Genomic DNA, 21938 nt, shown 5'->3' with positions numbered 1-21938 from the left:
CAGCACTGATAGATAAAGCTGAAGAGAGGAAACCACCATGATATTCAGTGAGTGACAAGATAGGTTATATAATTAATGAACAATATTCATATTTAAATTACTTTTGAAATAATTTGAAGGAAGTTAGATGGTTCCCTCTCTCTCTTGAATCAGTCTACTATTAAATCTGCACATATATGGGCAGACACTTGGAACCAAATCAACATTGCCCAGAAGCTAGCAGTTTTCAAAACCTCAGCCTTCAGAGCAGAGTAAATTTCATCATCAGGACCAGCACTGCATCATGGTGTTAACATAATAAGAAGTTCTGTTAATACTATGAGATATCCTTACTTCATATATCAAAGGTACAACAGATGGATTAGGATATCTTCTAAAATATAATATAAAACAGTCTGCAATCCAATGAACAAAGTTTCTATCCCTAAAGTATTCATGATCACAGAACCTTTCCTCCTTTCTGGGTGTCTAGAATATCACCTTGTCAATGTGATACAGTAGACAGTGCCTAACTAACATGGACTACTGGTCAGAAAGAAAGAAAGAATATAAAAAATACATATATAAAGTATGGACAACCCAACAGTAGATACTGTGTGACCCTGCTAACACAGTATGTCTTGGATAAAAATTATTGGAGCAGAACTGTTAGTTTGGCTTTAAACAAATTTTGGCTCACTTATCCTCCATCATCCCAAAAGCACTAATTATGTGCATGCAAAGTGTGTAATTCTTGTATCCAGAATCAAGCACAAGACCTTCTTCTTCTCTAGGTGTTTCAGTTCCTGTGTGGATAATAGTGAATTTTAGTGGGTAATACTAGACTGAGATAACCAACCTTGGTGTGTAAATATTTAGTTTAGTTATTAACCCATGGAACAACGCTTACACAGCCACAGCTACTCCCATACAAGAGTAATTTGCCATTATAACAGTTCCAAGTGGGAAAACCTCCGCAACTTCTATGCCACATCCCTATGGTTGGACTATTGCTTACGGTCATCCAACCCAAACATATGCACCGAACTTATCACCAAAGTAATCCTCACCAGCATGGAAACACACGTTTCCCACACTATTCTGAACTGCCATTCCCTAACTAAACCCTGGTTCTCCAAAAGATGTGTCAAGGCTGTACAAATGAAAAACATATTATGACTGGCTCAAATCAAGAACCCCGTCCTCCTTTAAAGTTTATACTGAAGTGTGAAATAGATGCAAAAAAAAAAAAAAAAAAACCCAAAAAACAATCAATCATTCCAAAACAGTTTGAAAGAACAAAAAGCAGGAAACTAGCAGCCTGTCCAAATGGCAGCTGAGCCTTTTGGTCTCTCAGCAAAGCAATTGTCTGTAACTTCTGCCTAACACTATTCCCACCTGGCTCTATTGCATCATCACCCAGAAAAAGCCAATCTTCTGGCTTTGCACTTTGCTTCCAATGCATGCATAACCACATGGCTCTATTGCATCATCATACCTACATGGCTGTATTGCATCATCACCCAGAAAAAGTCAATCTTCTGGCTTCACACTTTGCTTCCAATGCATGCATAACAGATAATGGTAAATGCCCCCAACCATCCCAGATGCCCACGTACAATGTCCCCTATATCCTTTTTGTCAGGAAGAGATCAGAAAAATACTGTCCAAATTAGACACAAAAAAAATTTTCCTGGTCCTGATGGCATTTCTCTAATTGTCCTGAAAGTTTATGCACCAGAATTGACTCCTATCCTATGTTACCTATATCAGTGGTACACCCCGGGGGGGGGGGGCTGCCAAAACAAGAAAAAGGAAAAAAAAAAAACACTAGAAAATTTTCCAAAAATCTTTTCCTAATTAAAATTAATTTTTTTATTTATGTTGTGTTGTGTCTTCTATTTCTATACTACTTATGAATTAGCAGTCACATAAGGTGGGAATACCATATAGCTCTCAGGAATCATGGATGCTGTGCTTGGGCAGACTGAGTGCTACTTTGTTTGCCCGAGCCAGGCCAGAGGATATCATGAGTTTCATGTATAGGCGATCAGTGCAGATGCTTAGTCATAGGTCGTATGCAATGCGTAGTGTCTATTCTCAAATCGTCTACTCAACTCCCCCAAGATTAAATCATGATTGTGCCACTGACCTATATATACTCTCTTACTCCACTGGCATCTATCCTACAACCTGGAAACTGGCCTATATTCAACCCATTCCCAAGAAGGGTGACAAGTCACTGCGTCCAACTACTGCCCTATCTTGCTTACCTTAGTCCTGTCTAAAGTAATGGAAAAAATTATCAATTCCCAACTCCTACACTACCTTGAAAGCATCCACCTAATAAACGACTGCCAGTATGGATTCTGTCATTGCTGATCAACAGGAGATCTGCTCACATATGTCACCCATCTCTGGACATATGCCATGAAGAAGTTTGGCAAATTTCAAGTGGTTGCACTTGATATCTCCAAGTGACTGGGTGTGGCACAAAGGCTTACTAAGCAAAGTACCATCATTTGGTCTCTCAGGACTTCTGTAGCTGGATTGCTAGCTTTCTGTCTGGATGCATGCTGTGTGTGATGGTGGACGGTTCCTTATTCTCTCATCATTCAACTAATGCCGGGTTCCACAAGGTTCTGTCCTCTCACCAACCCTCTTCCTGCTATATATCAATGACCTAGTTCAGGTGATGACCTCAACCCAATATACAGTTTTGCAGATGTCGGCACATTGCACTCCTCCCCTTCATTTGATAAACCTCACATTTGATAAATATCACAACTCACCTCAACTTACAGAACATCCACCACCGCTGCCCTCAATTCTGATTTCTGAGCCATCCTCCAATGGGGTTCAGATGACCTCATCAGTTTCAATGCTAATAAAACCCAGTTCTGTCCTATTTCTCATAAAAAAATAACCATTTTTTCCCAGTATTCTTTTTGGCAATACCAAAATTTCCAGACAATTTGAGATTTCTCTTCTTGGAATTACCCTAACATCAAACCTCTCCTGGCATAAACACATTGTAACCATTGTATCCTCAGCTTCAAAAAAACTAGGATTTCTATTTCACTGAAGATGTTACTTCACCCCTGAAAAGCCGTTAGCATTATAGAAATCATAAATCCACCCAACTATTGAATACTGCTCTCACTGTGGGACCCCTAAAAGCTCCCTCAAAATGCATGACTCAATACAGAGGAGGGCAATTAGACTTATTACTGACTCATCTCTTACCAACTCACTTCCCCCCCTCACTTTCGCAGATATTTGGTTTCTGCAATATGTATATTCTACAAATATTTCCATGGGAAATGCTCATCTGAAATAGCATCAATTATTCCCCTACTTAGTACTAAACTCGTTGGAACACGGGCAGCTGCTGCTTAACATTCCTTCACAGTGCACCTTGAAACAAACAGAACAAGTTTCTTTTCCTCTTCCTTCATCCCTGCAACTGCTGTATTGTGGAACAGTCTTCTCCCTGTTGGCTCAACATAAAAAAAAAAAAAAAAAAAAAAAAATCCACGAGATGGAAGTGATGGAATAACTTCATAATGTTATTGCACAAATCTTACTTCTAATTCTAAACGCTATTCTTGGAAGTGACTCAGGTCGTTCTACAGAACTTTGATAATTGGAGTAGAACTGTTAGTCTGGCTTTAAACAAATTTTGGCTCACTTATCCTCCATCATCTCAAAAGCCCTAATTACGTGCATGCAAAGTGTGTAATTTTCATATCCTGGACATGAAAATTCTTCTCTAGGTGATTTCAGTTCCTGTGTGGATAATACAGTCATACCCCGACTTACGCGAATCCGGAGTTACAGAGTTTCTTGTATGTATGTATTTCCATCCTGCTTCACACCTCACCACTAGTCGTATCTTTCAGGTGCCGGCTGCATTCACCAGTGTCGCACATGCTGTGAACAAGCACTGACATGTTTTGTGCAGTCTCCATTCATATATGATTTTTATAGTCTACAAATCTTTCGACTGTTTAATGTTATGTTCTTGATAAAAATTTTATCACATAAAAAATAATAATGTCATCCAAAAGAAGCAAGTCTGATTCTTCTACAGCTAGCAAGAAAAGAAAAACATTGACTTTGGAAACAAAACTCAACATTATTAAGGATTTTGAAGGTGGAATGAAAATTTGTGAGCTAGCAAAGAAGTTCGATCTACAGGAATCCACAGTAAGAACAATCATAAAAGAAAGGTTTACAGATTTTGGAGGACATAGATTCTAATGAGGAACGAATTGTAGCCACAAGGCAAGGAATAAAAAAATCATTAGCTTGCTATGAAGAAATTTTGCGTGACAAGAAAAAGACATTATGCCATCAGACGAATCTATTAGATTTTATGAAGCCATCGACATAGAAATAACTTTCTTTTTTTTTTTATGTACGAAAAACTACAATTATGATTATATTTCTTAAAAAACATAGGTGTTTTTGTAAACCTTTGGTCCCAATTGTATGTTTGTATATATAAATTACATGCAAAATTATACCCTGAGTTATGTGAATTCGACTTACGCGCTTTTTGTTGGTCCCACCTACCGCATAACTTCGGGGTTTACTGTACTAGATTGAGATAATCAACCTTGGTGTGTAAATATTTAGTTTAGTTATTAAATTACTTCTAGTCATTAATGTTCAATGTAGTGATTTTTTTTTCAAGATGATTGTAAGAACCATAGAAATTTGAATATGGAAATATACATCTAACTTCAGGAATAAATGCTATGAAGATTACTGATGGTATTTTTGTAAAATCCTTAAAATCTATGAGATGAAAGTGATGAATGTCCTTTATGGATAAAGGACATTACCAGAATCAGCATTTTACTTCAGATAATTATGACTGTACATAAAAAGAGAGTTATAACATTAATAATGAGTAAAAACTGAAAGTATTATGACAACTATTTTTTACTTTTTCTTCCTTGGCTGCCCCCATTCCTTGTGACCTGTTGTCGCTAGGTAGAAACTGTATTTCTAACAGTGTTCGAAATAATCTTTCAGAACAATTCATCATTGGTAAAATTTCAGCATTAGGATGAAGGCCATATAAATGTGGATTATCAGATGGCAACATATCATCTACATATTGATGATAGCCACTCAAGTCTAACACTGGTGGAGTCTGAAATCCAGGTGCCAAATGGAATCCTCCTTCAAGCTAAAGACAACAAAAACATATAATTAATTGAAGAGCATAGCATACTAGAATATGATTATATTAAAATCTGATTGCATGAATTGTGCACTAATAATTTATTTCAGTTTTCATAAAAAAACTGTATATTTGTCTCCAAGGTGAACTAGTTGCAATCATAATTTCACAATTTACAGCATATAAAGAACACTCTAGAGAACACCTTATATCATACTGGTGTAAATGATGCCATGCAATATATAGAAGAGAGGCAAGTATTAGGAGAATTGGAAGTGAAAGAAACAGTGGTATATCAGATGTTGGTAGGGTTAGATGTGAATAAGGTGTGGGAATGGATAACATATCACCACATATTCGTAAGGAATGTGCACCACAGTTGGCTATGCCCTTGACCTGGTTGCTTAATGAAAATTTTGCAGTGGGTAGGGTTCCAAAGGAGTGGAAAGAAAGCAAAATAGCACCACTCCACAAGCATGGTTCTAAGACAAGTCTCCACCTAGAGGCCAGTCTGTATAACTGCAGTTGTGGTCAAGGTGCTGGAGAGATTGGTGAGGAATAGAATACAGGATTGGATTAATTGACATAGCATCTTTTATGATGGTCAGCATGGATTAGTAAAGGGTAGGTCCTGTTAGTAATTTACTTGCATTTTATGATAAGGTGACAAGTGTGTTAGATAAGGGAGAATCATATACAGTGATAATCTTAGACTTCACAAAAGCATTTGATAGATTACCACATGATAACTTGGTGTACAACTTGCAGAGGATGGGAATAGACAGTATATTAATTAGATAAATCAGAGATTAGCTCTCTGAATGATACCAGCAGGTTGTGTATGATGGAGCAGTGTTTCAAAAAGAAGGATAACCATTGGCATGCTCCAGGGTTCTGTTCTTGGGCCCTTGCTGTAAATGATATATCATGTGGACTGATTGGGGATCTTCAGTTGTTTGCTGATGATGCAAAGTTGGGAAGAATTATAAGTAGCACTGTTGATGTTAATTCCTTTTAGGAAGATTTGAATGGACTTTTTACTTGGACAAAGGATGGAGTTGTAGTTTTAATATCAATAAGTGCAAGGTATTGCATTTTGGAGTGCAGAAATATAAGGCTGTGTACTATATCGATGGTATATTGTACTGCAGGAAGTGGATGAGATTAGAGATTTGGGAGTAATGGTTGACAGTAGACTAAAGTTTAGAGGGTATATTGCTAATGTTGCAAAGGCTGCACATTGTAGTGCTACTATGATAAGAAGTACTCTAACATGTAGGGATAAGGAAGTGGTTGTGCCATTGTATAAGGCACTGGTCGGCCACACTTGGACTATTGTGCTCAGATCAACCATGTCTTGGTTTTCAATGTGATGTGAAGAGACATTGGAGAGGGTCCAGAGGCAAGTGACTAAGACGATGTCAGGACTTTGAAATGCTGGCTATGGTGAGAGGTTGAAGAAATGTGGATTGCAGAGTTTAGCGGATAGGAGAAAGAGAGGTGATATGATAGAGACATTTAAGTTAGTGAGAGGATTTTATCAGATGAATCCAGAGGGGATTATAGAAAGAGTAGAAGGCGAGAGGAGAAGAACCAGAGGTCATCCCTAGAAGTTATGTAAAAGTGTGGTGTAGAGGGGGTGTGAGGAGTAGATTTTTATGTCAAGAATTGTCAGTGAATGGAATGCATTACCAGAATGTATTGTTAATGCAAGGAGTGTTAAGGATTTTAAGATTCTATATGATAAATATGTTGTCAGTTGAATGAATCTCTGATGAATGAGTCTGCTAACTCCATGGGAGATGTGGTAATAATAATAATAATAAAATATGTAAGAGCTAGGAAAGCAAGATGTATCTTAAATATATTTTATATATGTAACTTTTTAACAACATATAAATTTTAATTATTAATGCCATATTATTTAGTTAGAATTATTGTTGGAAGCACTGTTTGAAGCCAGAATTAAAGTATTTTATATAGATATTATTACTGCCATAGCAAAGATTTCTACTAATTGCATGTGTTTTCCAGCTAGTTTTTATTTCACGATGAAAAAGAAACTGAAGTTTTGAGGAAATTAAAATCATGTCACTTCCATATGAAATGCCAGAATTCAGGAAAATGGATAGATACGAATATGAAAGGCTTATGAAGAATAATAAATCTTCATTGGGTCTTGTCTAAATAATCTACAAATGATAAAGTGACAACCAGCAGGGCAGGGAAGACATATAGACCATTTTATTAATATACTTATCAAAAAAGCATTTGCCAAAATACCACAACATGAGTCTTCCTATGAAGTACAACATACTCATCATAACCAAGCCACCTACATGTACAACTCTTCTGTATGTACTTCACTTTTTTTTTTTTTTGTACTATATAATGTGTAGCATGCTTCCTTGAGAGCATATATGATGCCATATAGTATGGCATCATATACAACCATGAAATATGATACCTGAATGATAAATATGACTTCAGTTGAACTATCTCTCATTATCTTCACAGAACTAGCTACTGCTGAGAGACCTCAGTAAATGTTGAAATCATATTTCTCATAATAACATCATCACAAGACTCATCTTTGTAGGTCATCAATAATTAAAGTGTGTCTAAAACTTATTCACTGTTTCTGCACTTGCCACTCTCTAAGCAAAATTCCTACTAAGACCTTCCATGGATGGTCTTTATTCTACCTTTCTATGAAAAATATCTTCAACAATAATCTTGTACAGTCCCTTCACCAACTTGTGTCTCATTCATGTCACCATTTTATTACCTATTGGGTTCTGCAAATGATATTCCTTCAATATGTCTTAATACCCAACATTCAAGAGACACGAAACCATCACTTTGTAGAGAAGTTTGGGTAATTTATCTGTTACATTCTTGATTTAATAAAGGCTGACTATGTTCTTGAAATCTTGTTTATTTAAGTATCTTGTACGTGCTGTATTGAGAATTTTCTTAATTAACTTATTATTATTATTATTATTATTATTATTATTATTACTACCTCAAGACCTCATGGAGTCAAAGACTCATTCCCGGTCCTTTTATCACACACACACACACACACACACACACAGCTCAACATGTGTTTGAATGTGTTTAAAACTGTGTTTTAAACACATTCAAACTCTTTGCAGACACCACATTCTCAGGCAAGGCATTCCAATTATTCACAAATCTGCACAAAAAAAACCTGCCTCTCATTCTCTTTATACTCACACTCTCTTTATACAGTTTTCAGGGATGACCTCTGGTTCTCCCCTGATCTCCTACTATTCTCTGTAAAACTTCTCCAGCATTGATCTATAACAACCCCTTACCGGTCCACCAGACTGCAAATTACATCTTCTCAATCATTCCTCATACTCGACATTTCAGAGGTCAGAAACTACCTTAATCAGTCTACTTTGAACCCTTTCCAACCTCTCTTCATCCTCCTGAAAACCCGGTGGCGAAATCTGGGCACAATAGTCCATGTGTGGCCTAATCAAAGCCTTATACAATGGAACAAGAATCTCCCTACTTCTACACGTCAGTGTCCTGAGCATCATTCCCAGAAGCCTTTGTGTTGTCTTCACAATTTTGGTGATGTGTCCCCTAAATTTTAGATCCTTATCCACTATCATCCCAAGATCTCTTATTTCCTCTACTTCCAACAATATATTCTCACCAAGCATAAATTCTGCATCCTATCTTTGTTTTCCAAATTTTAAAACCTTACATTTTGCAACATTGAACTCACATCCCCATTTCCGTGCCCAATCACTCAATTTATTCAAGTCTTCTTGTAAGGTCACAACATCTTCACTATTCTTTATGATTCATTCCAACTTTGCATCATCTGCAAACAACTGAATATCTCCATCCAAATCTTTGCCAATATCATTAATATACAAGTTAAATAGTAATGGCCCAAAAACAGACCCCTGAGGCACTCCACTAGTGACTTTCCTTTTCCTGGATATCGCACCCCCATACACAACTTGTTCATACCTATCAGATAGCCAGTCTCCAATCCAATGCACTAATCTAATATCCAACCCCATCTACTCTAGTTTGACTGTCGACTTATCATGAGGTACTCTATCAAAAGCCTTTGCGAAATCCAAGTATATTACTGTATATCCTTCTCCTCTGTCCAAGGAAGCACTCACTTTATTGTAATAAGTAAGTAGATTACTAAAACATGAACTCCCTTTAAGAAATCCATGCTGTCCATCAAAGATAATACCACTGTTGTCAACCTAACTCTGGATCCTAGTTCTCACAAGCTTCTCCAACAGCTTAACCACAAACACTTGACACACAGATAGACCTATAGTTTCATGCTTGAGTTCGATCACCTCCTTTATGAAGTGGCACAATCTTGCCCCCCTTCCACTCCTTAGGAACTTGACAAGTACAAGACTCATATTAAAAAAATATGTCAAGGCAGGTGTCAACTCCCTTTCTTTTAGAATATGTGGTGATATATTATCAAATCCCACAGCCTGATTAACATCTAGTTTACTCAACTTCCCATACACTTCTTGCTCATCTACAGTAAGTCTCTCCTCCCCATGATCAACTGCTCTCAATCCCTGCATGAAGTCACATTCACAAGATTGAAAGATCTTTATGAACTGCTCATTAAGTATCTCCACCACACATTCTGAATCAGCTGTCTTTATACCATTTTCTCCAATCAATGTCATCCTTCCATAATTATTCTTTCTTTTGCTGGCTACATATCGAACGAACTCCTTAGGATTCTTTTTGGCTTCATTAGCCAACTGCTGTTCATACCTCTCTTTAGCTGCTCTCACCAACTAAGTCACCCTCCTTGCTTGGTCTTTGTAGACCTCATGGAATTGGTTATTTCCACTTCTCTTATGCTGCCTCCACAATGCCCTTTTTCTCTGTATCGCATGCTTAATCTCTTTATTCATCCATCTCACACCCACCTTATTTAACCTTCTCGCCCTTGGAATACATCGAGACTTTGCATCTACTAAACAGTTTTTGAAAATCCCCCAAGCTGCACTGATCTCTTTTCCAGCTAACTCCTTATTCTACGCTACACCCGCAAGCTGTTTCCTGAGTGCTTCATAATCACCCCCCCTTGTAGTTCCACATATACCCTTTTCTCACAGGGGTCCTCGCACTGCTGGCAACCACCCAGGTAATCACCTCATGATCACGCTCACAAATTGGTGGATGATTTGACACCTCATTTATAATTACATCCTCTGATGAGATGACCAAATCCAAGACCCTCAATCCTTGTGTGCCCTCTGTTACATACTGTCTGAGGTAGTTATCCCTTAACCCTTTTCTTATTTACTTGGCTAATTTGATTGTACATTTCATTATCACCACCATCCACATTACCTGGTCTATAACAATATCCCACCAAGTATTTGATTCTATTCACCTCCATCTCACACCACACTGCCACAAAACCACCGGCACTATTTCACTCTTGCATCTCTACTTTATATGGACATAACTCTTTCTCTATCATCAATAGCACTCCCCCTCCCTTTTTACCCCTTCTGTCTGCTTGAAACACATCATACCCTTCCATCTTTATTCCTGTCAGGATGCCATCCTCTTCCAACCATGTCTCACTTATTCCGACAATATTTGGGTGAACAGATGCAATTAGTGCAATCATTTCATCTGCCTTGTTTCTTATACTTCTTGCATTTGTATACAAACACAACAACAACTCATTTCTGGATCTACAGCTATCGATGGAACTAGCTGTAGATCATTTCTGGATCTACAGCTATCGATGGAACTAGCTGTAGATCATTTCTGGATCTACAGCTAGTTCCATCGATACCACTCACTTGATGTGATCTCTCCATGCTCGATTGGGGCCATTTCCCTTTCTGCTTCTTCATTTTAAAACCCTTTTCAATTCCAACTGTTTTCTATTGATCCCTGGTCATCCTATTCTTTTCCTGCTTACACATGCTCACCTCCTCTTGGAGCATCCATCTTTCTCATGCTGTGTACCCCTGTCCACCCTGAGCCTCCCCATTTCCCTGCTCCTCTTGCACACCCTTTCTCTCATTTACTATACTCATACCACTCACTTCCCCATTCTTAACCACCTCTTCAATCTCTCCTGTCTTACTCTCCCGCTCTTCCACATTACTTCCCACTCGATCTGATTCAATCTCTCTATTCACTTCTCTACCTTCCAGCAGCAGTCTCTCCAAGTGACTCACACCATAACCACTCAAATGCAGTCCATTGCTCCCATACAGCTCACTTCATCCCTCAAACTCATTCCACACATTAACAAACTGTACTCCAGTCTCCTCACACATTTCAGCCAGCATATCATTCATAATCCTTGCTCTCCACCTCATTTCACCACAGTCATACCTAGGCAACATGCTATTGAAACCATTCAGTTGTAAGATTTGTGTTAAGTACTGTATTTCTTCTTTCCGTTTTTCTTCTGTACTGGGGATGTTGTATGGTTTATCCCTTAAAGTTTTAATTAGGCCTATTTTTTGCTTGGGGTGGTGATATGAAGACCATCGTTCATTAAGAACAGCACAGACTTCATAGAAAAAGTTAAAATATACACAGAAATAAAGATATACACATCGATTCTTCAGACCTATTAACGAGTTTAGATGTAGTCAGCCCTTTCACAAAGATTCCAAGAAATGAAACAGTAAACATTCGAGAAAGTCTCTTCTCACCAGACATTGTACAGCTCTACAAACATTTCAGAAAAAAACACGTTCTTCCTTTAACAAGACAAACTATCAGAACAAAAAGAAGGACTAGCAATGGGTTCATCCCTCTCACCAGTTCTAGCAAACCTCTACATGGAAAATTTTGAAAATAAGGCTTTACAAAACTGGCACAAAAAACTAAATATATGGCTCAGCTACATGGACAATACAGGAACAGAACAGCACTAGAACTGACTACATTTCAAGACTATCTTAATAATTTATATCCTAACATAAGATTCACCCTGGAACTAGAAGAAAATAAAAAACTTGCTTTCCTAGACATACTTATAGAAATAAATGAAAGAAAAAAAAAACAGATTATCATTCTCTATCTATAGAAAACCAACAAACACAGGAAGATTTCTGCACGCTACTTCACATCACCACCCCAAGCAAAAAATAGGCCTGATAAAAACCATAAGGGATAAAGCATACAGCATCCCCAGTACAGAAGAAAAACGGAAAGAAGAAATATAATACTTTTACACAGATCCTACAACTGAATGGTTTCAATACTAACTTATTTAAGAAAATTCTCAATACAGCACCTACAAGAAACTTACATAAACAAGATTTCAAGAATGCAGTCACCCTTCTTTATATCAAGAATGTAACAGATAACATAGCCAACATCTCTACAAATATAACATAAAAGCGATTTTCCTGCCAATTGAGAAAATATCAAGATCTCATCATCCTCCGAAACCTCCACATCATCCAATGAAAACACTAGGGGTTTATAATATTCACTGTTTCTGTAGCATTTGTTATGTGGGCCAGACGGGGAGATCGGGAGAAATCTGCATGAACGAACATCAAAAGTATGTACAAAATAAGAAAGAACATAAATTGGGATTGGCATTTCACATAACCTCTGCTGGTCATGATGTACTCTGGGATAGAACAAACATGTCCTATCGAGATAAGAATTGTTTCACAAGAAAATTCAAAGAGGCAGCAAATATGATTAAAATTCCTATGCAATGCAACAAAAACCAAGGTTTGATTTTAAATAAAGTTTGGTCATCGGTTATTAAAAATTCACCAATTTCAGACCTCAGACAGAGTGAGCATGAACCACAGAATTAATGGTAGTATAGATCTGTTATTCGGTTTTTTTAACGAACTATTTTGATGATCACAATACCAACAAATGAACTAATTTTTGTAATTTCTAGTATTTTGCGCTTTAAACTTTTATTGTTGGAAGTTTTTTTCACTTTGTTAGTCTATAATAAATTTAGTTTAATCCTTTATCCAAGTGTAAGCAAACAAAGTTTGTGCCTGAAGTATCTTCAGCACTGAGGCAACTAGTGGTAAAGGTAGACCAAGCTCTCATAATGCAAAGCACATCTCCTTGCAGACATGTATAATGCTATGCATTAAGGGAAGGGCCACTACCTAGACCGGTTTCGACCTTTTCGGCGACGTGAAATTATTTCACGTTGCCGAATTGAAGCCTTTGGCTCTTCATATAATTAGTCATTTATTAGGACACATTCTTGGCAATTCTTATAGTAGGGTATGTAAGTTCTGTTTGCTACAGTTAACTTGGTATTACCTAGGTCTACCTACTCACTGATGAGACCTCAATAAATGTTGAAACCGGTCTGGATAGTGACCTTCTCTCATAATGAAGAATGGTAATACAGCTCCTAGGAGCTGGGTTTCACATTATGGGTAAATACCAAGAAGAGTGATTGAAGCTTGCTCCACCCTTACTATGAGTTGCCCTGGTGTTGCACTATCGAGGTATTTGCTTACGCTTGGACTCACCAAACTTTATATAGTTTCTATATTCGGCATGAATATAGAATCATAGCAGAATAAGAAACTCTTTGAGTTTCTTATTCGGCTATGAAACAATATGGGTTGTAATATCCCTTAACTTAAATAATTTCACATTGCCGAATTGAAGCCTTTGGCTCTTCATATAATTAGGATTAAACTAAATTTATTATAGTCTAATTAAGTGAAAAAAACTTCCAACATCTTTCTCTAAATCCAGAGTAATTTAATAATAAGGTGGTACTCCTTTCGGCAACTCGTATAGGTAAATATGACTTCTCCATTGCTTCTGCCTTGATGTCACCACTTCTGGGTCTGGCTGCCACTGACGAGACCTCAACAAAGGTTGCAACCGGTCTGGGTCTGACTCCGAGAGGCTATGCTTGGGGGTAGGTTTTTGCCTGTCTCTGAGTGGGGGTCACCACTGAGATTATGGCTCTGCTTGGTGCCATAATGTTCAAGTACACAGTGGTTGAACTTGAACACAGTTCAAGTACAATACAGTACTGGATAGAGTCGATGCTGAGAAGTTCTTCTCGGTGACAGGGTGAGCCTGTCACTGAGTGGAATAATGCTGAGTTGGCCATCTTTTGGGATCGTCTTATTTTTAGAGCCTGCTCTATACAAAGGGCAAAACTGGGTAGTGGCCCTTTCCTTAAGGCATAGCATTATACATGTCTGCAAGGAGATGTGATTTGCATTATGGGAGATACTGAAAAAAAGGAGTGATGAAAGCTTGGTCCACCTTTACCACGAGTTGCATCAGTTCTGAAGATACTTCAGGTGCAAACTTTGTTTGGTTACACTTTAAACTTTTAGTTCTCTTTACCCCTGAAGATGTTAATCTGACAACTAACGAAACTTGTCGGGTGTTGTTTTTAGTACTTGTTTAGTTTTAAAGACAGTTTTCTTTAAGAAAAAATGTGGTCACAAAACTGGAATAATTATAATGAACCCTTATAACCATTGCAGTGTGTGTGTGTGTGTGTGTGTCACTCAAACTTCAATAATATCTCTTCATTTTGTTGAAACCAGTTAACCAAATCTGCTTGCATCAGTCCATATATGACTGATCAAAGTTGTACACAGGATACTATAATGTCTTTACTTCTATATTTAGCATTAGTATTACTTCCAAGCTTCCATGGAGTTTGAAGACTCAACTATAATATCTTGCTCCGAAGACATTCTGCAATGGAGCAATAAGTAAAATCCCACTCTGATAATACATTCCACTCATTCACCACTTGCTATGCACAAGATCATCTTTTCACTTCCTTCCTCCTCCAATAGTGATGACTTCTTATTTTCTCATCATCCATTACCCTGTGCAATAATTCCTCTGTACTGATCTTGACAGCTTTCTCTCATCAACTTCTCAGTTTCAGTCATATCACCTCTCCTCTTATCTACCAAGCTGTGCAGACCACATTACCTCAGTCTGTTCCCCTACTCAACATTCCAGAGTTCTGAGACAGTTATTTGCTTCTGCACACACTCTTTCTCTCTAGTGTTTTCTTATCACCAATATAGACAGGTAAACAGATCTCTGTACAGAAATCCAGCATCAGTGTTTTAAGTGGAACTATCACCTCTTTATCTATATTTGTCAGAGTTCTTTGCATTAAAGCAGCAATTTTCTGGGTAATCCTTATAACCGTTGCAGTGTGTGTGTGTGTGTCACTCAAGCTTCAGTTCATTATCTGCCAAGATCTCCATATCTCTCTCTCTCTCTCTCTCTCTCTCTCTCTTGCCTCCTCATTCCATATTCTCTGACATAATTTTACACTTAGCAACATTGAAGCGATATCACTATTCTTCGGCCCAAAGCACCAATCTATATAAAACTCTTGTAATAACATTATATCAGAAATTCCTGATGTTGTCCTTCCTAATTGTTGGAAAAGTCATTAGTGTGTTCCCCAGATATGATAATAGTGAACTGAGAAGGAGAGCAGAGATAATGAATAGCAAGATGGCTGAGTTGTGTGAAGCAAGGGGGGGGGTTCACTTTGTGAATCTGTGAAGTGAATTTGAAAGAAAGTTGGAATCTGTTGTTGTTTAAATTTGATGGATTGCACTTGAATAATTTATGGATTGATTAATGGATTTGGTGTTGGGCTAACAATCAATGGGTTGCAAAGCAGGACAGCACAAAAAAAACAAGCTGTATGAGAGGAGGTTGAAGAAGTGGTTGCAGCAGTACATGGTGATGGAATGCAGAAAGGTGAGGATGTAACAGGTATGAATAGCAATCAGAGTCAGGTTCCAGGAAACAGGAGTGGTTAAACTGAAGAGAGAGAGAGAGAGAGAGAGAGGTGTGGTGTGGTATAGCAGCTAGAATAGAGAATGTTGGTGTTGGTAGAATGGCCTCAAAGACAGAGGGATTGTTATGTTTGTATACAAATGTAAAGAGTTTTGAAATAAGATAGATGAGTTTATTGCACTGATTAAGTCAGTATGCCCAAAGATAACTGGTATAAGAGAAACTTGGTTGTCTCAGGATGATGTGATGTAGGAAAGAGAAATGGAAGGGTATATATGTTAATTAATTTTAACAGTATAGATGAGAACACAGACTGATAAGAAAATAACTATTTATTAACTTATTGCTGATATTTCACTGGTATTCTATCCAGCATCTTCAGAGCACAAAAACAGTTTGTTACAGTAGACAAAACAACAACAACAATCCAGTATAAAAAATGAGACCAGTTTGAACAATTGTAACATATTAATTAGGTCTTAAGACCTAATTAATACCTCCTTTCGCCATATGTTTTTTTTCTTTTTTCCAACATAGATGGTGCCTAATTAGGACTTTAGCCTTTATGTTGTAAGTTACAATTGTTCAAACATTGTTATATTGGATTGTTGTTCTTTCGCATACTGTAACAAGGTTTTTGTGCTCTACAGATGCTGGATAGAATGCTAGCGAAAATATCATCAATAACTTAATAAATAGTTATTTTCTTATCAGTCTGTGTTCTCATCTGTACCATTAAAATTAATCAACATGTATGACAAAACCATAAGCATTTTGACACTGAAGGGTGTGCACTTTTCTGGAAGGATAAGAAGGTGAAAAGAGGAGGAGGAGTCCTGTTAATGATTGCAGAGGAACTGTTTACAAAAAGTGTGGAAGTTGATAGTACCTACATAGATTTTGAATCTGTGTGAAGTGAAGTTGAAATGAAAAGGCTAGTATGTCTGATAGGATGCTGTTATAGGCCAGGGAATGTAGAGACTGATTGTGAAATGTTTAAGAAAATCGGCTGGGCATGCTAAAAGAAAGTAATCTTCATGGGAGACTTCTTCTTCTTCCTAACATGAAATTTAGGCCAAGTGGCCTGTTCCAGTCTCATGCCATCTCTTTCTTGGTCTTCTGATTCTTCTTTTTCCACTTATTTTGTATCTGTATAATATTTTTGGTAGACTGCTGTTGTCCATTCTATTTAAATGTTCTAGCCATTTTCATTTATACTGTCTTACGTAATAATTAATTGGTTTTATTTTCAGGGATTATAAGATTTCTTCATTTGTTTTGTGGTTCCCACATGGTATATCCAGCTGTTTTTCTGAGGAACTTCATTTCTGCTGTTTGAATTCGTTTTTCATCTTTCCTTTTCATGGTCCATGTTTCACTTCCGTATAGTAGAGTTGGTTTTGACAAGACATTATATAGTCTGATTCTAGTGTGTTTGTACTAGGGATGGCTTAAATATATTATTTATTATGCCATTTACTTTGACAAAGTTTGATATTTTAGTGTCTATGTCCTTTTCTTCTTCATATGATAGATGACATCCCAAGTATTTACTGAAACATAGAATGGAAAGAGGATATAGTGTATGGAAACAAAGAGAATGAGTTTGTTGAATTTCTCAGGGCTAAATATCTTATGCAGCATGTGAATGAAGCAGCTAAAGGCTTTAGTGTTTTGGATTGGCGATAACTTCACAAGATGTAGTTCTTAATGAGGTACTTGTTTGGAAAGTGGTGAAAGAAGAAAAGATTTCTGCCAAAAACTGATATATGTGGAATTATAAGGTGGGTGGTTATGGGAAGCTCTGTAGCGAATTAGCATTGATATGTTAGGTAGATGAGTTGTGGAGAAAAATATATTGACACTGCATAAAGATTCATAAGGCAGTATCTGATACAAGCAATACATAACTGCATATCAAGAATTAAGTGAGCAAATAGAGTAGAGGTGAAATGAATGTAGTGAAATCAAGCAAGCTGTGTTGGAAAAGAAAATGTTATAGAGGAGGTACAAGACAGTGGTGATGATCAGATCCATAAAGAGTATAAAATGCAAGCTAGGAATGTGATGAGTATGGTAAAGCAAGAAAAGGTACAGTATGAGAGGACATTGGTTGGTTAGGCCAAGGTTAATTCAAGGGATTTCTTCCATTATATGGCAAGCAAGAGACAGAATCATTTTGGCTGGTTGACACTGGTGGATAGTCATGGCAGCATATATCATCTGTGGGGATCTTCAGTTGTTTGCTGATGATGCAAAGTTTGGGAGAGTTATAAGCAGCCCCCACTGATATTAATTTCCTTCAGGAATAATATTTGAATAAACTTTTGAACTGGCAAAAGAGTGGGAGTTGTAGTTTAATATTAACAAGTTTAAGGTGTGCATTTAGGAGTGCAGAACTATAAGACTGTGTACTATATTTATGGTGCTGTACTTCAGGAAGTGGATGAGATTCTATATTTGGGAGTAATAGTTGACAGTAGAGTGAAGTTTAGAGGACATTTTGAAAGTGTTGCAAAGACTGCACATTGTGGTACTGCTATGTGTAGGGATAAGGAGGTAGTTGTGCCACAGTATAATTATTATTATTATTATAATGGCCTCCATGGAGTCAAAAGACTCATTGTGGGAGGTCCTTCCAAAGAAACACAAAGTCGATCAAGACTCATCGAGGAGAGGTCCCCCCCCCCCGAGAAACACAAAGTCTATCATAACACTCCTTAAACTCATTGACCATTCACGCTCTCACCACTAGTCACTTTCTTGCAAACAGTTTCATTTCGTAATTTCCAGGGATGGTCTCTTGTCATCACTCCTTCCCGCTGTTCAACCAAGCGAAAGAACTCCCCAGTGTCAACCCTGTAACCACCTCTCACCAGTTTAAAAGTCTCAATCATATCACCTCTCCTTCTTCTATCGACCAAACTCTGCAGTCCACATTCCCTCAGCCGATCCTCATAACTAACATGGTACAGTCCTGACACTATCTTTATTATCCGTCTTTGTACCCTTTCCACAGTTAATCTATCCCCTTCAAATCCTCGAGACCAAATCTGAGAACAATAGTCTAAGTGTGGTCTGATCAGAGATTATACAATGGAATGATAACCCTTTTATCACTGCAGGTCAGTGTCCTTCTCATTATTGCAGCAATCATCTGTGTTACCTTCACCACCTTTGCAATATGCCCCCTAAATTTCAGGTTATTATCAATCATCAACCCCAGATCTCTGGTCTCCCCTAATTCCTCCAGTATAACTCCTCCCATTGAGTATGCAGCATCCCATCGATGTTTCCCAAACCTCAAGATCTTACATTTTGCTGCATTACACTGACATCCCCATTCATTTTCCCATCTATCTAGCTTATTTAAATCCTCTTGCAGGGCTACCACATCTGCACTATTACTAATAATCCTTCCCAGCTTTGCATCATCTGCAAACAACTGAATATCCCCTTGCAATCCACTGACAATGTCATTGATATAAAGGTTAAACAATATAGGTCCCAGTACTGAGCATTGTGGGACCCCACTAGTAACCCTCTCCCTCCTTGAAACTGCCCCACAGCGGATCCTGAATCCAGTTGACCAATTTGACATCCAGACCCATGTGCTGCAACTTAAATATCAGCTTATTGTGTGGCACCCTGTCAAATGCTTTTGCTAAGTTTAAGAAAATGGCAGTATATGCCTTTCCCTCATCTAATGCTCTTGTAACTTTATTATAAAAGGCTAGAATATTGCTAAAACAAGAGCACCGCTTCATAAATCCATGTTGACGCTCATGAATAACACCATCCTCATCTGCCCAATGCTGTATACGGTCCCTCACTACTTTCTCCAAGATCTTAAAAACTACTGAGGACACACAAACTGGCCTATAATTAGACACTTCCAGTCTGCTACCACCCTTATATCTTACCTTCCTTACATTTCATGGGCATTTTTCCCACAGCCAGACTTTCATTGAAAAGTCAGGTCAAAGGCAGTGTCAGTTCCCTAGCACATTCTCTCAAAACATGTGGTGAAATGCCATCCAGTCCCACAGCTATACTGACATCCAGAGTACTCAGTATTTGAAACACACTCTCCTCCTGTACCTCTAAACCTCGAAACTGCCTTATCCCTCTAGTATTAAAACTGACTCCTCCAGGATGAAATACTCCAATAAAGTGTTCATTGAACAATTCCACTATATCCTCTGCATCAGTCACTCTATTCCCAATTTTATCCCACAATATCATTCTTTCACAGTCATTTCTCTTCCTACTAGCCACATAGCTAAAAAATTCCCTATGATTTTTTTTGGATCTTAGGCAAATCTTCTCTCATATTCCAGTTTTCGCCTTCCTTACCATACTAGTCACTCTTCTGGCCTGTGTCTTATATTATTCATGCATCTTCTCTTCGCCTGTCTCCTTATATCTCTTCCAAAGCCTCTTTTTCGCATGCAATTCCTGTTTAATATTGTTTGTCATCCACTTTACTCCAAATTGTGTCCTCTTCTTCACTCGTGGTATACAACTTACCATTGCTGCTAACAAATATTCTTTCATAATTTCCCATGCACTAATGATATCCGGGCCTTCCATTCCTCTCTCCATGAAACTTGCCCAAGTTGACATCTTAGACTATTATAATCACCAGCCTTAGAATTCCACATATGTTCCCGTTTGATACTCCTGCATGTCTATTCATTTTCCAAGTCAAAACCATATAGTCACTCTCTCCAACTGGTGGGAGAGTTGTCATCTCAGTTGTTATCAACTCTTCTGATCTTCTGATGTTATAACCAAATCCAAAACTCTTGAACCTCTTGTTCCTTCTATTACATGTTGCCTAAGACATTTGTCCCTCAAGAATTCTAGAAATTCTATTCCCTTATTGCTACATGCATCTTCCTCTCCCCAATTTATACTACTGTAGTCAAAATCTCCCAAAACAATCATTCTACTTGCACTTGCCAAACTCAACTGTCTAAACATCTCCTGGTCCCCATCCCTCTGTGCTCCTGGGTCTGTAACAGCACCCCACTAAATATCCTGTCTTGCCCACCTCTACCTCACACCATAGCTTTAAAAATCATTAATGTCACTGCTTTCCAAAGCTCCACTCTTAGAGGACATAGGTCATTAGTTATCATAAGCAGTACTCCACCACTACGCTTTCCCTTCCTATCCTGCCGAAAAATGCTGCACCCAGCAACTTCTATTCCTGTTATTATATCCTCTTCTGTCTCAGTGATCCCAATAATTTTTGGCCAGGCTGATGCTATCTGTGCCACCAATTCCTCTCCCTTATTCCGGATATTCCTGGCATTAGTAGAAAGCATATAAATTCCATTGTGTCTATACCCAGCATTATCCCCTCTAGGCTCCACTGGGCTCAGTGTTACCTGATGTTGTCCTCCTTCTCCAAAGTACCCCATTCCTACAAGAGGCTACAGCAGCAACCATCCTCCCTGGGACACACTGACTCGTTCAGAACAGCAATCTCTCCAGATGCTACGTCCTTCCTCTTTCAAATGTAAGCGGTCTCTCGCATACAATTCCTCTCTGTCCTCAAATGCACCCCAAGCATTCACATATTCCAGTCCTCTCTTGTCACACATTCTATCTATTATGTCATTCAATATTACCGCTCATCTGCTCAGCTCGTCATTATAATACTTGGGCAACATGCACACTACCTTTCCTCTCTCTGTCTTCTTCCATACAGCCTCCAGCAAAAATCTCATATCTCTCGCTTCCCCACTTACATTACCACTCAAGTCATTTGTTCCTACCATCTCATTCACCCTTTCACCTCTCTTAATTGCCATAGCCACTCTTTCTATCGTGCCTCCTGGCAAACACTCCTCACACATCCTATCTTGAACACCACGGATCATTGAGTCCCCATACATTATACTTCTTACCATTCCCTCTCTCCTATTGTTTCCATTCT

The 21938-nt window shown here is 38.0% G+C and overlaps 1 protein-coding gene across 1 annotated transcript in view; it reads right to left on the bottom strand.

Moving 5' to 3' along the window:
- Positions 1–21938, bottom strand: part of Dhc93AB (Dynein heavy chain at 93AB) — a 1274973-nt gene that overhangs the window by 59167 nt on the left and 1193868 nt on the right. The window contains exon 60 of the mRNA XM_090403805.1: positions 4934–5179. Within this exon, the coding sequence (XP_090259931.1) occupies positions 4934–5179 (246 nt within the window). The remainder of the gene's footprint in view (positions 1–4933; positions 5180–21938) is intronic.

This window comes from Typopeltis vanoorti, chromosome 1 (genome assembly GCF_054136105.1).
Source record: "Typopeltis vanoorti isolate ZY-2024b chromosome 1, IOZ_Tvanoo_1.0, whole genome shotgun sequence".
NCBI classification, from domain to species: Eukaryota; Metazoa; Arthropoda; class Arachnida; order Uropygi; family Thelyphonidae; genus Typopeltis; species Typopeltis vanoorti.
The sequence above is the reverse complement of the archived record's forward strand: the minus strand, read 5'-3'. Positions and strand labels throughout refer to the sequence as shown.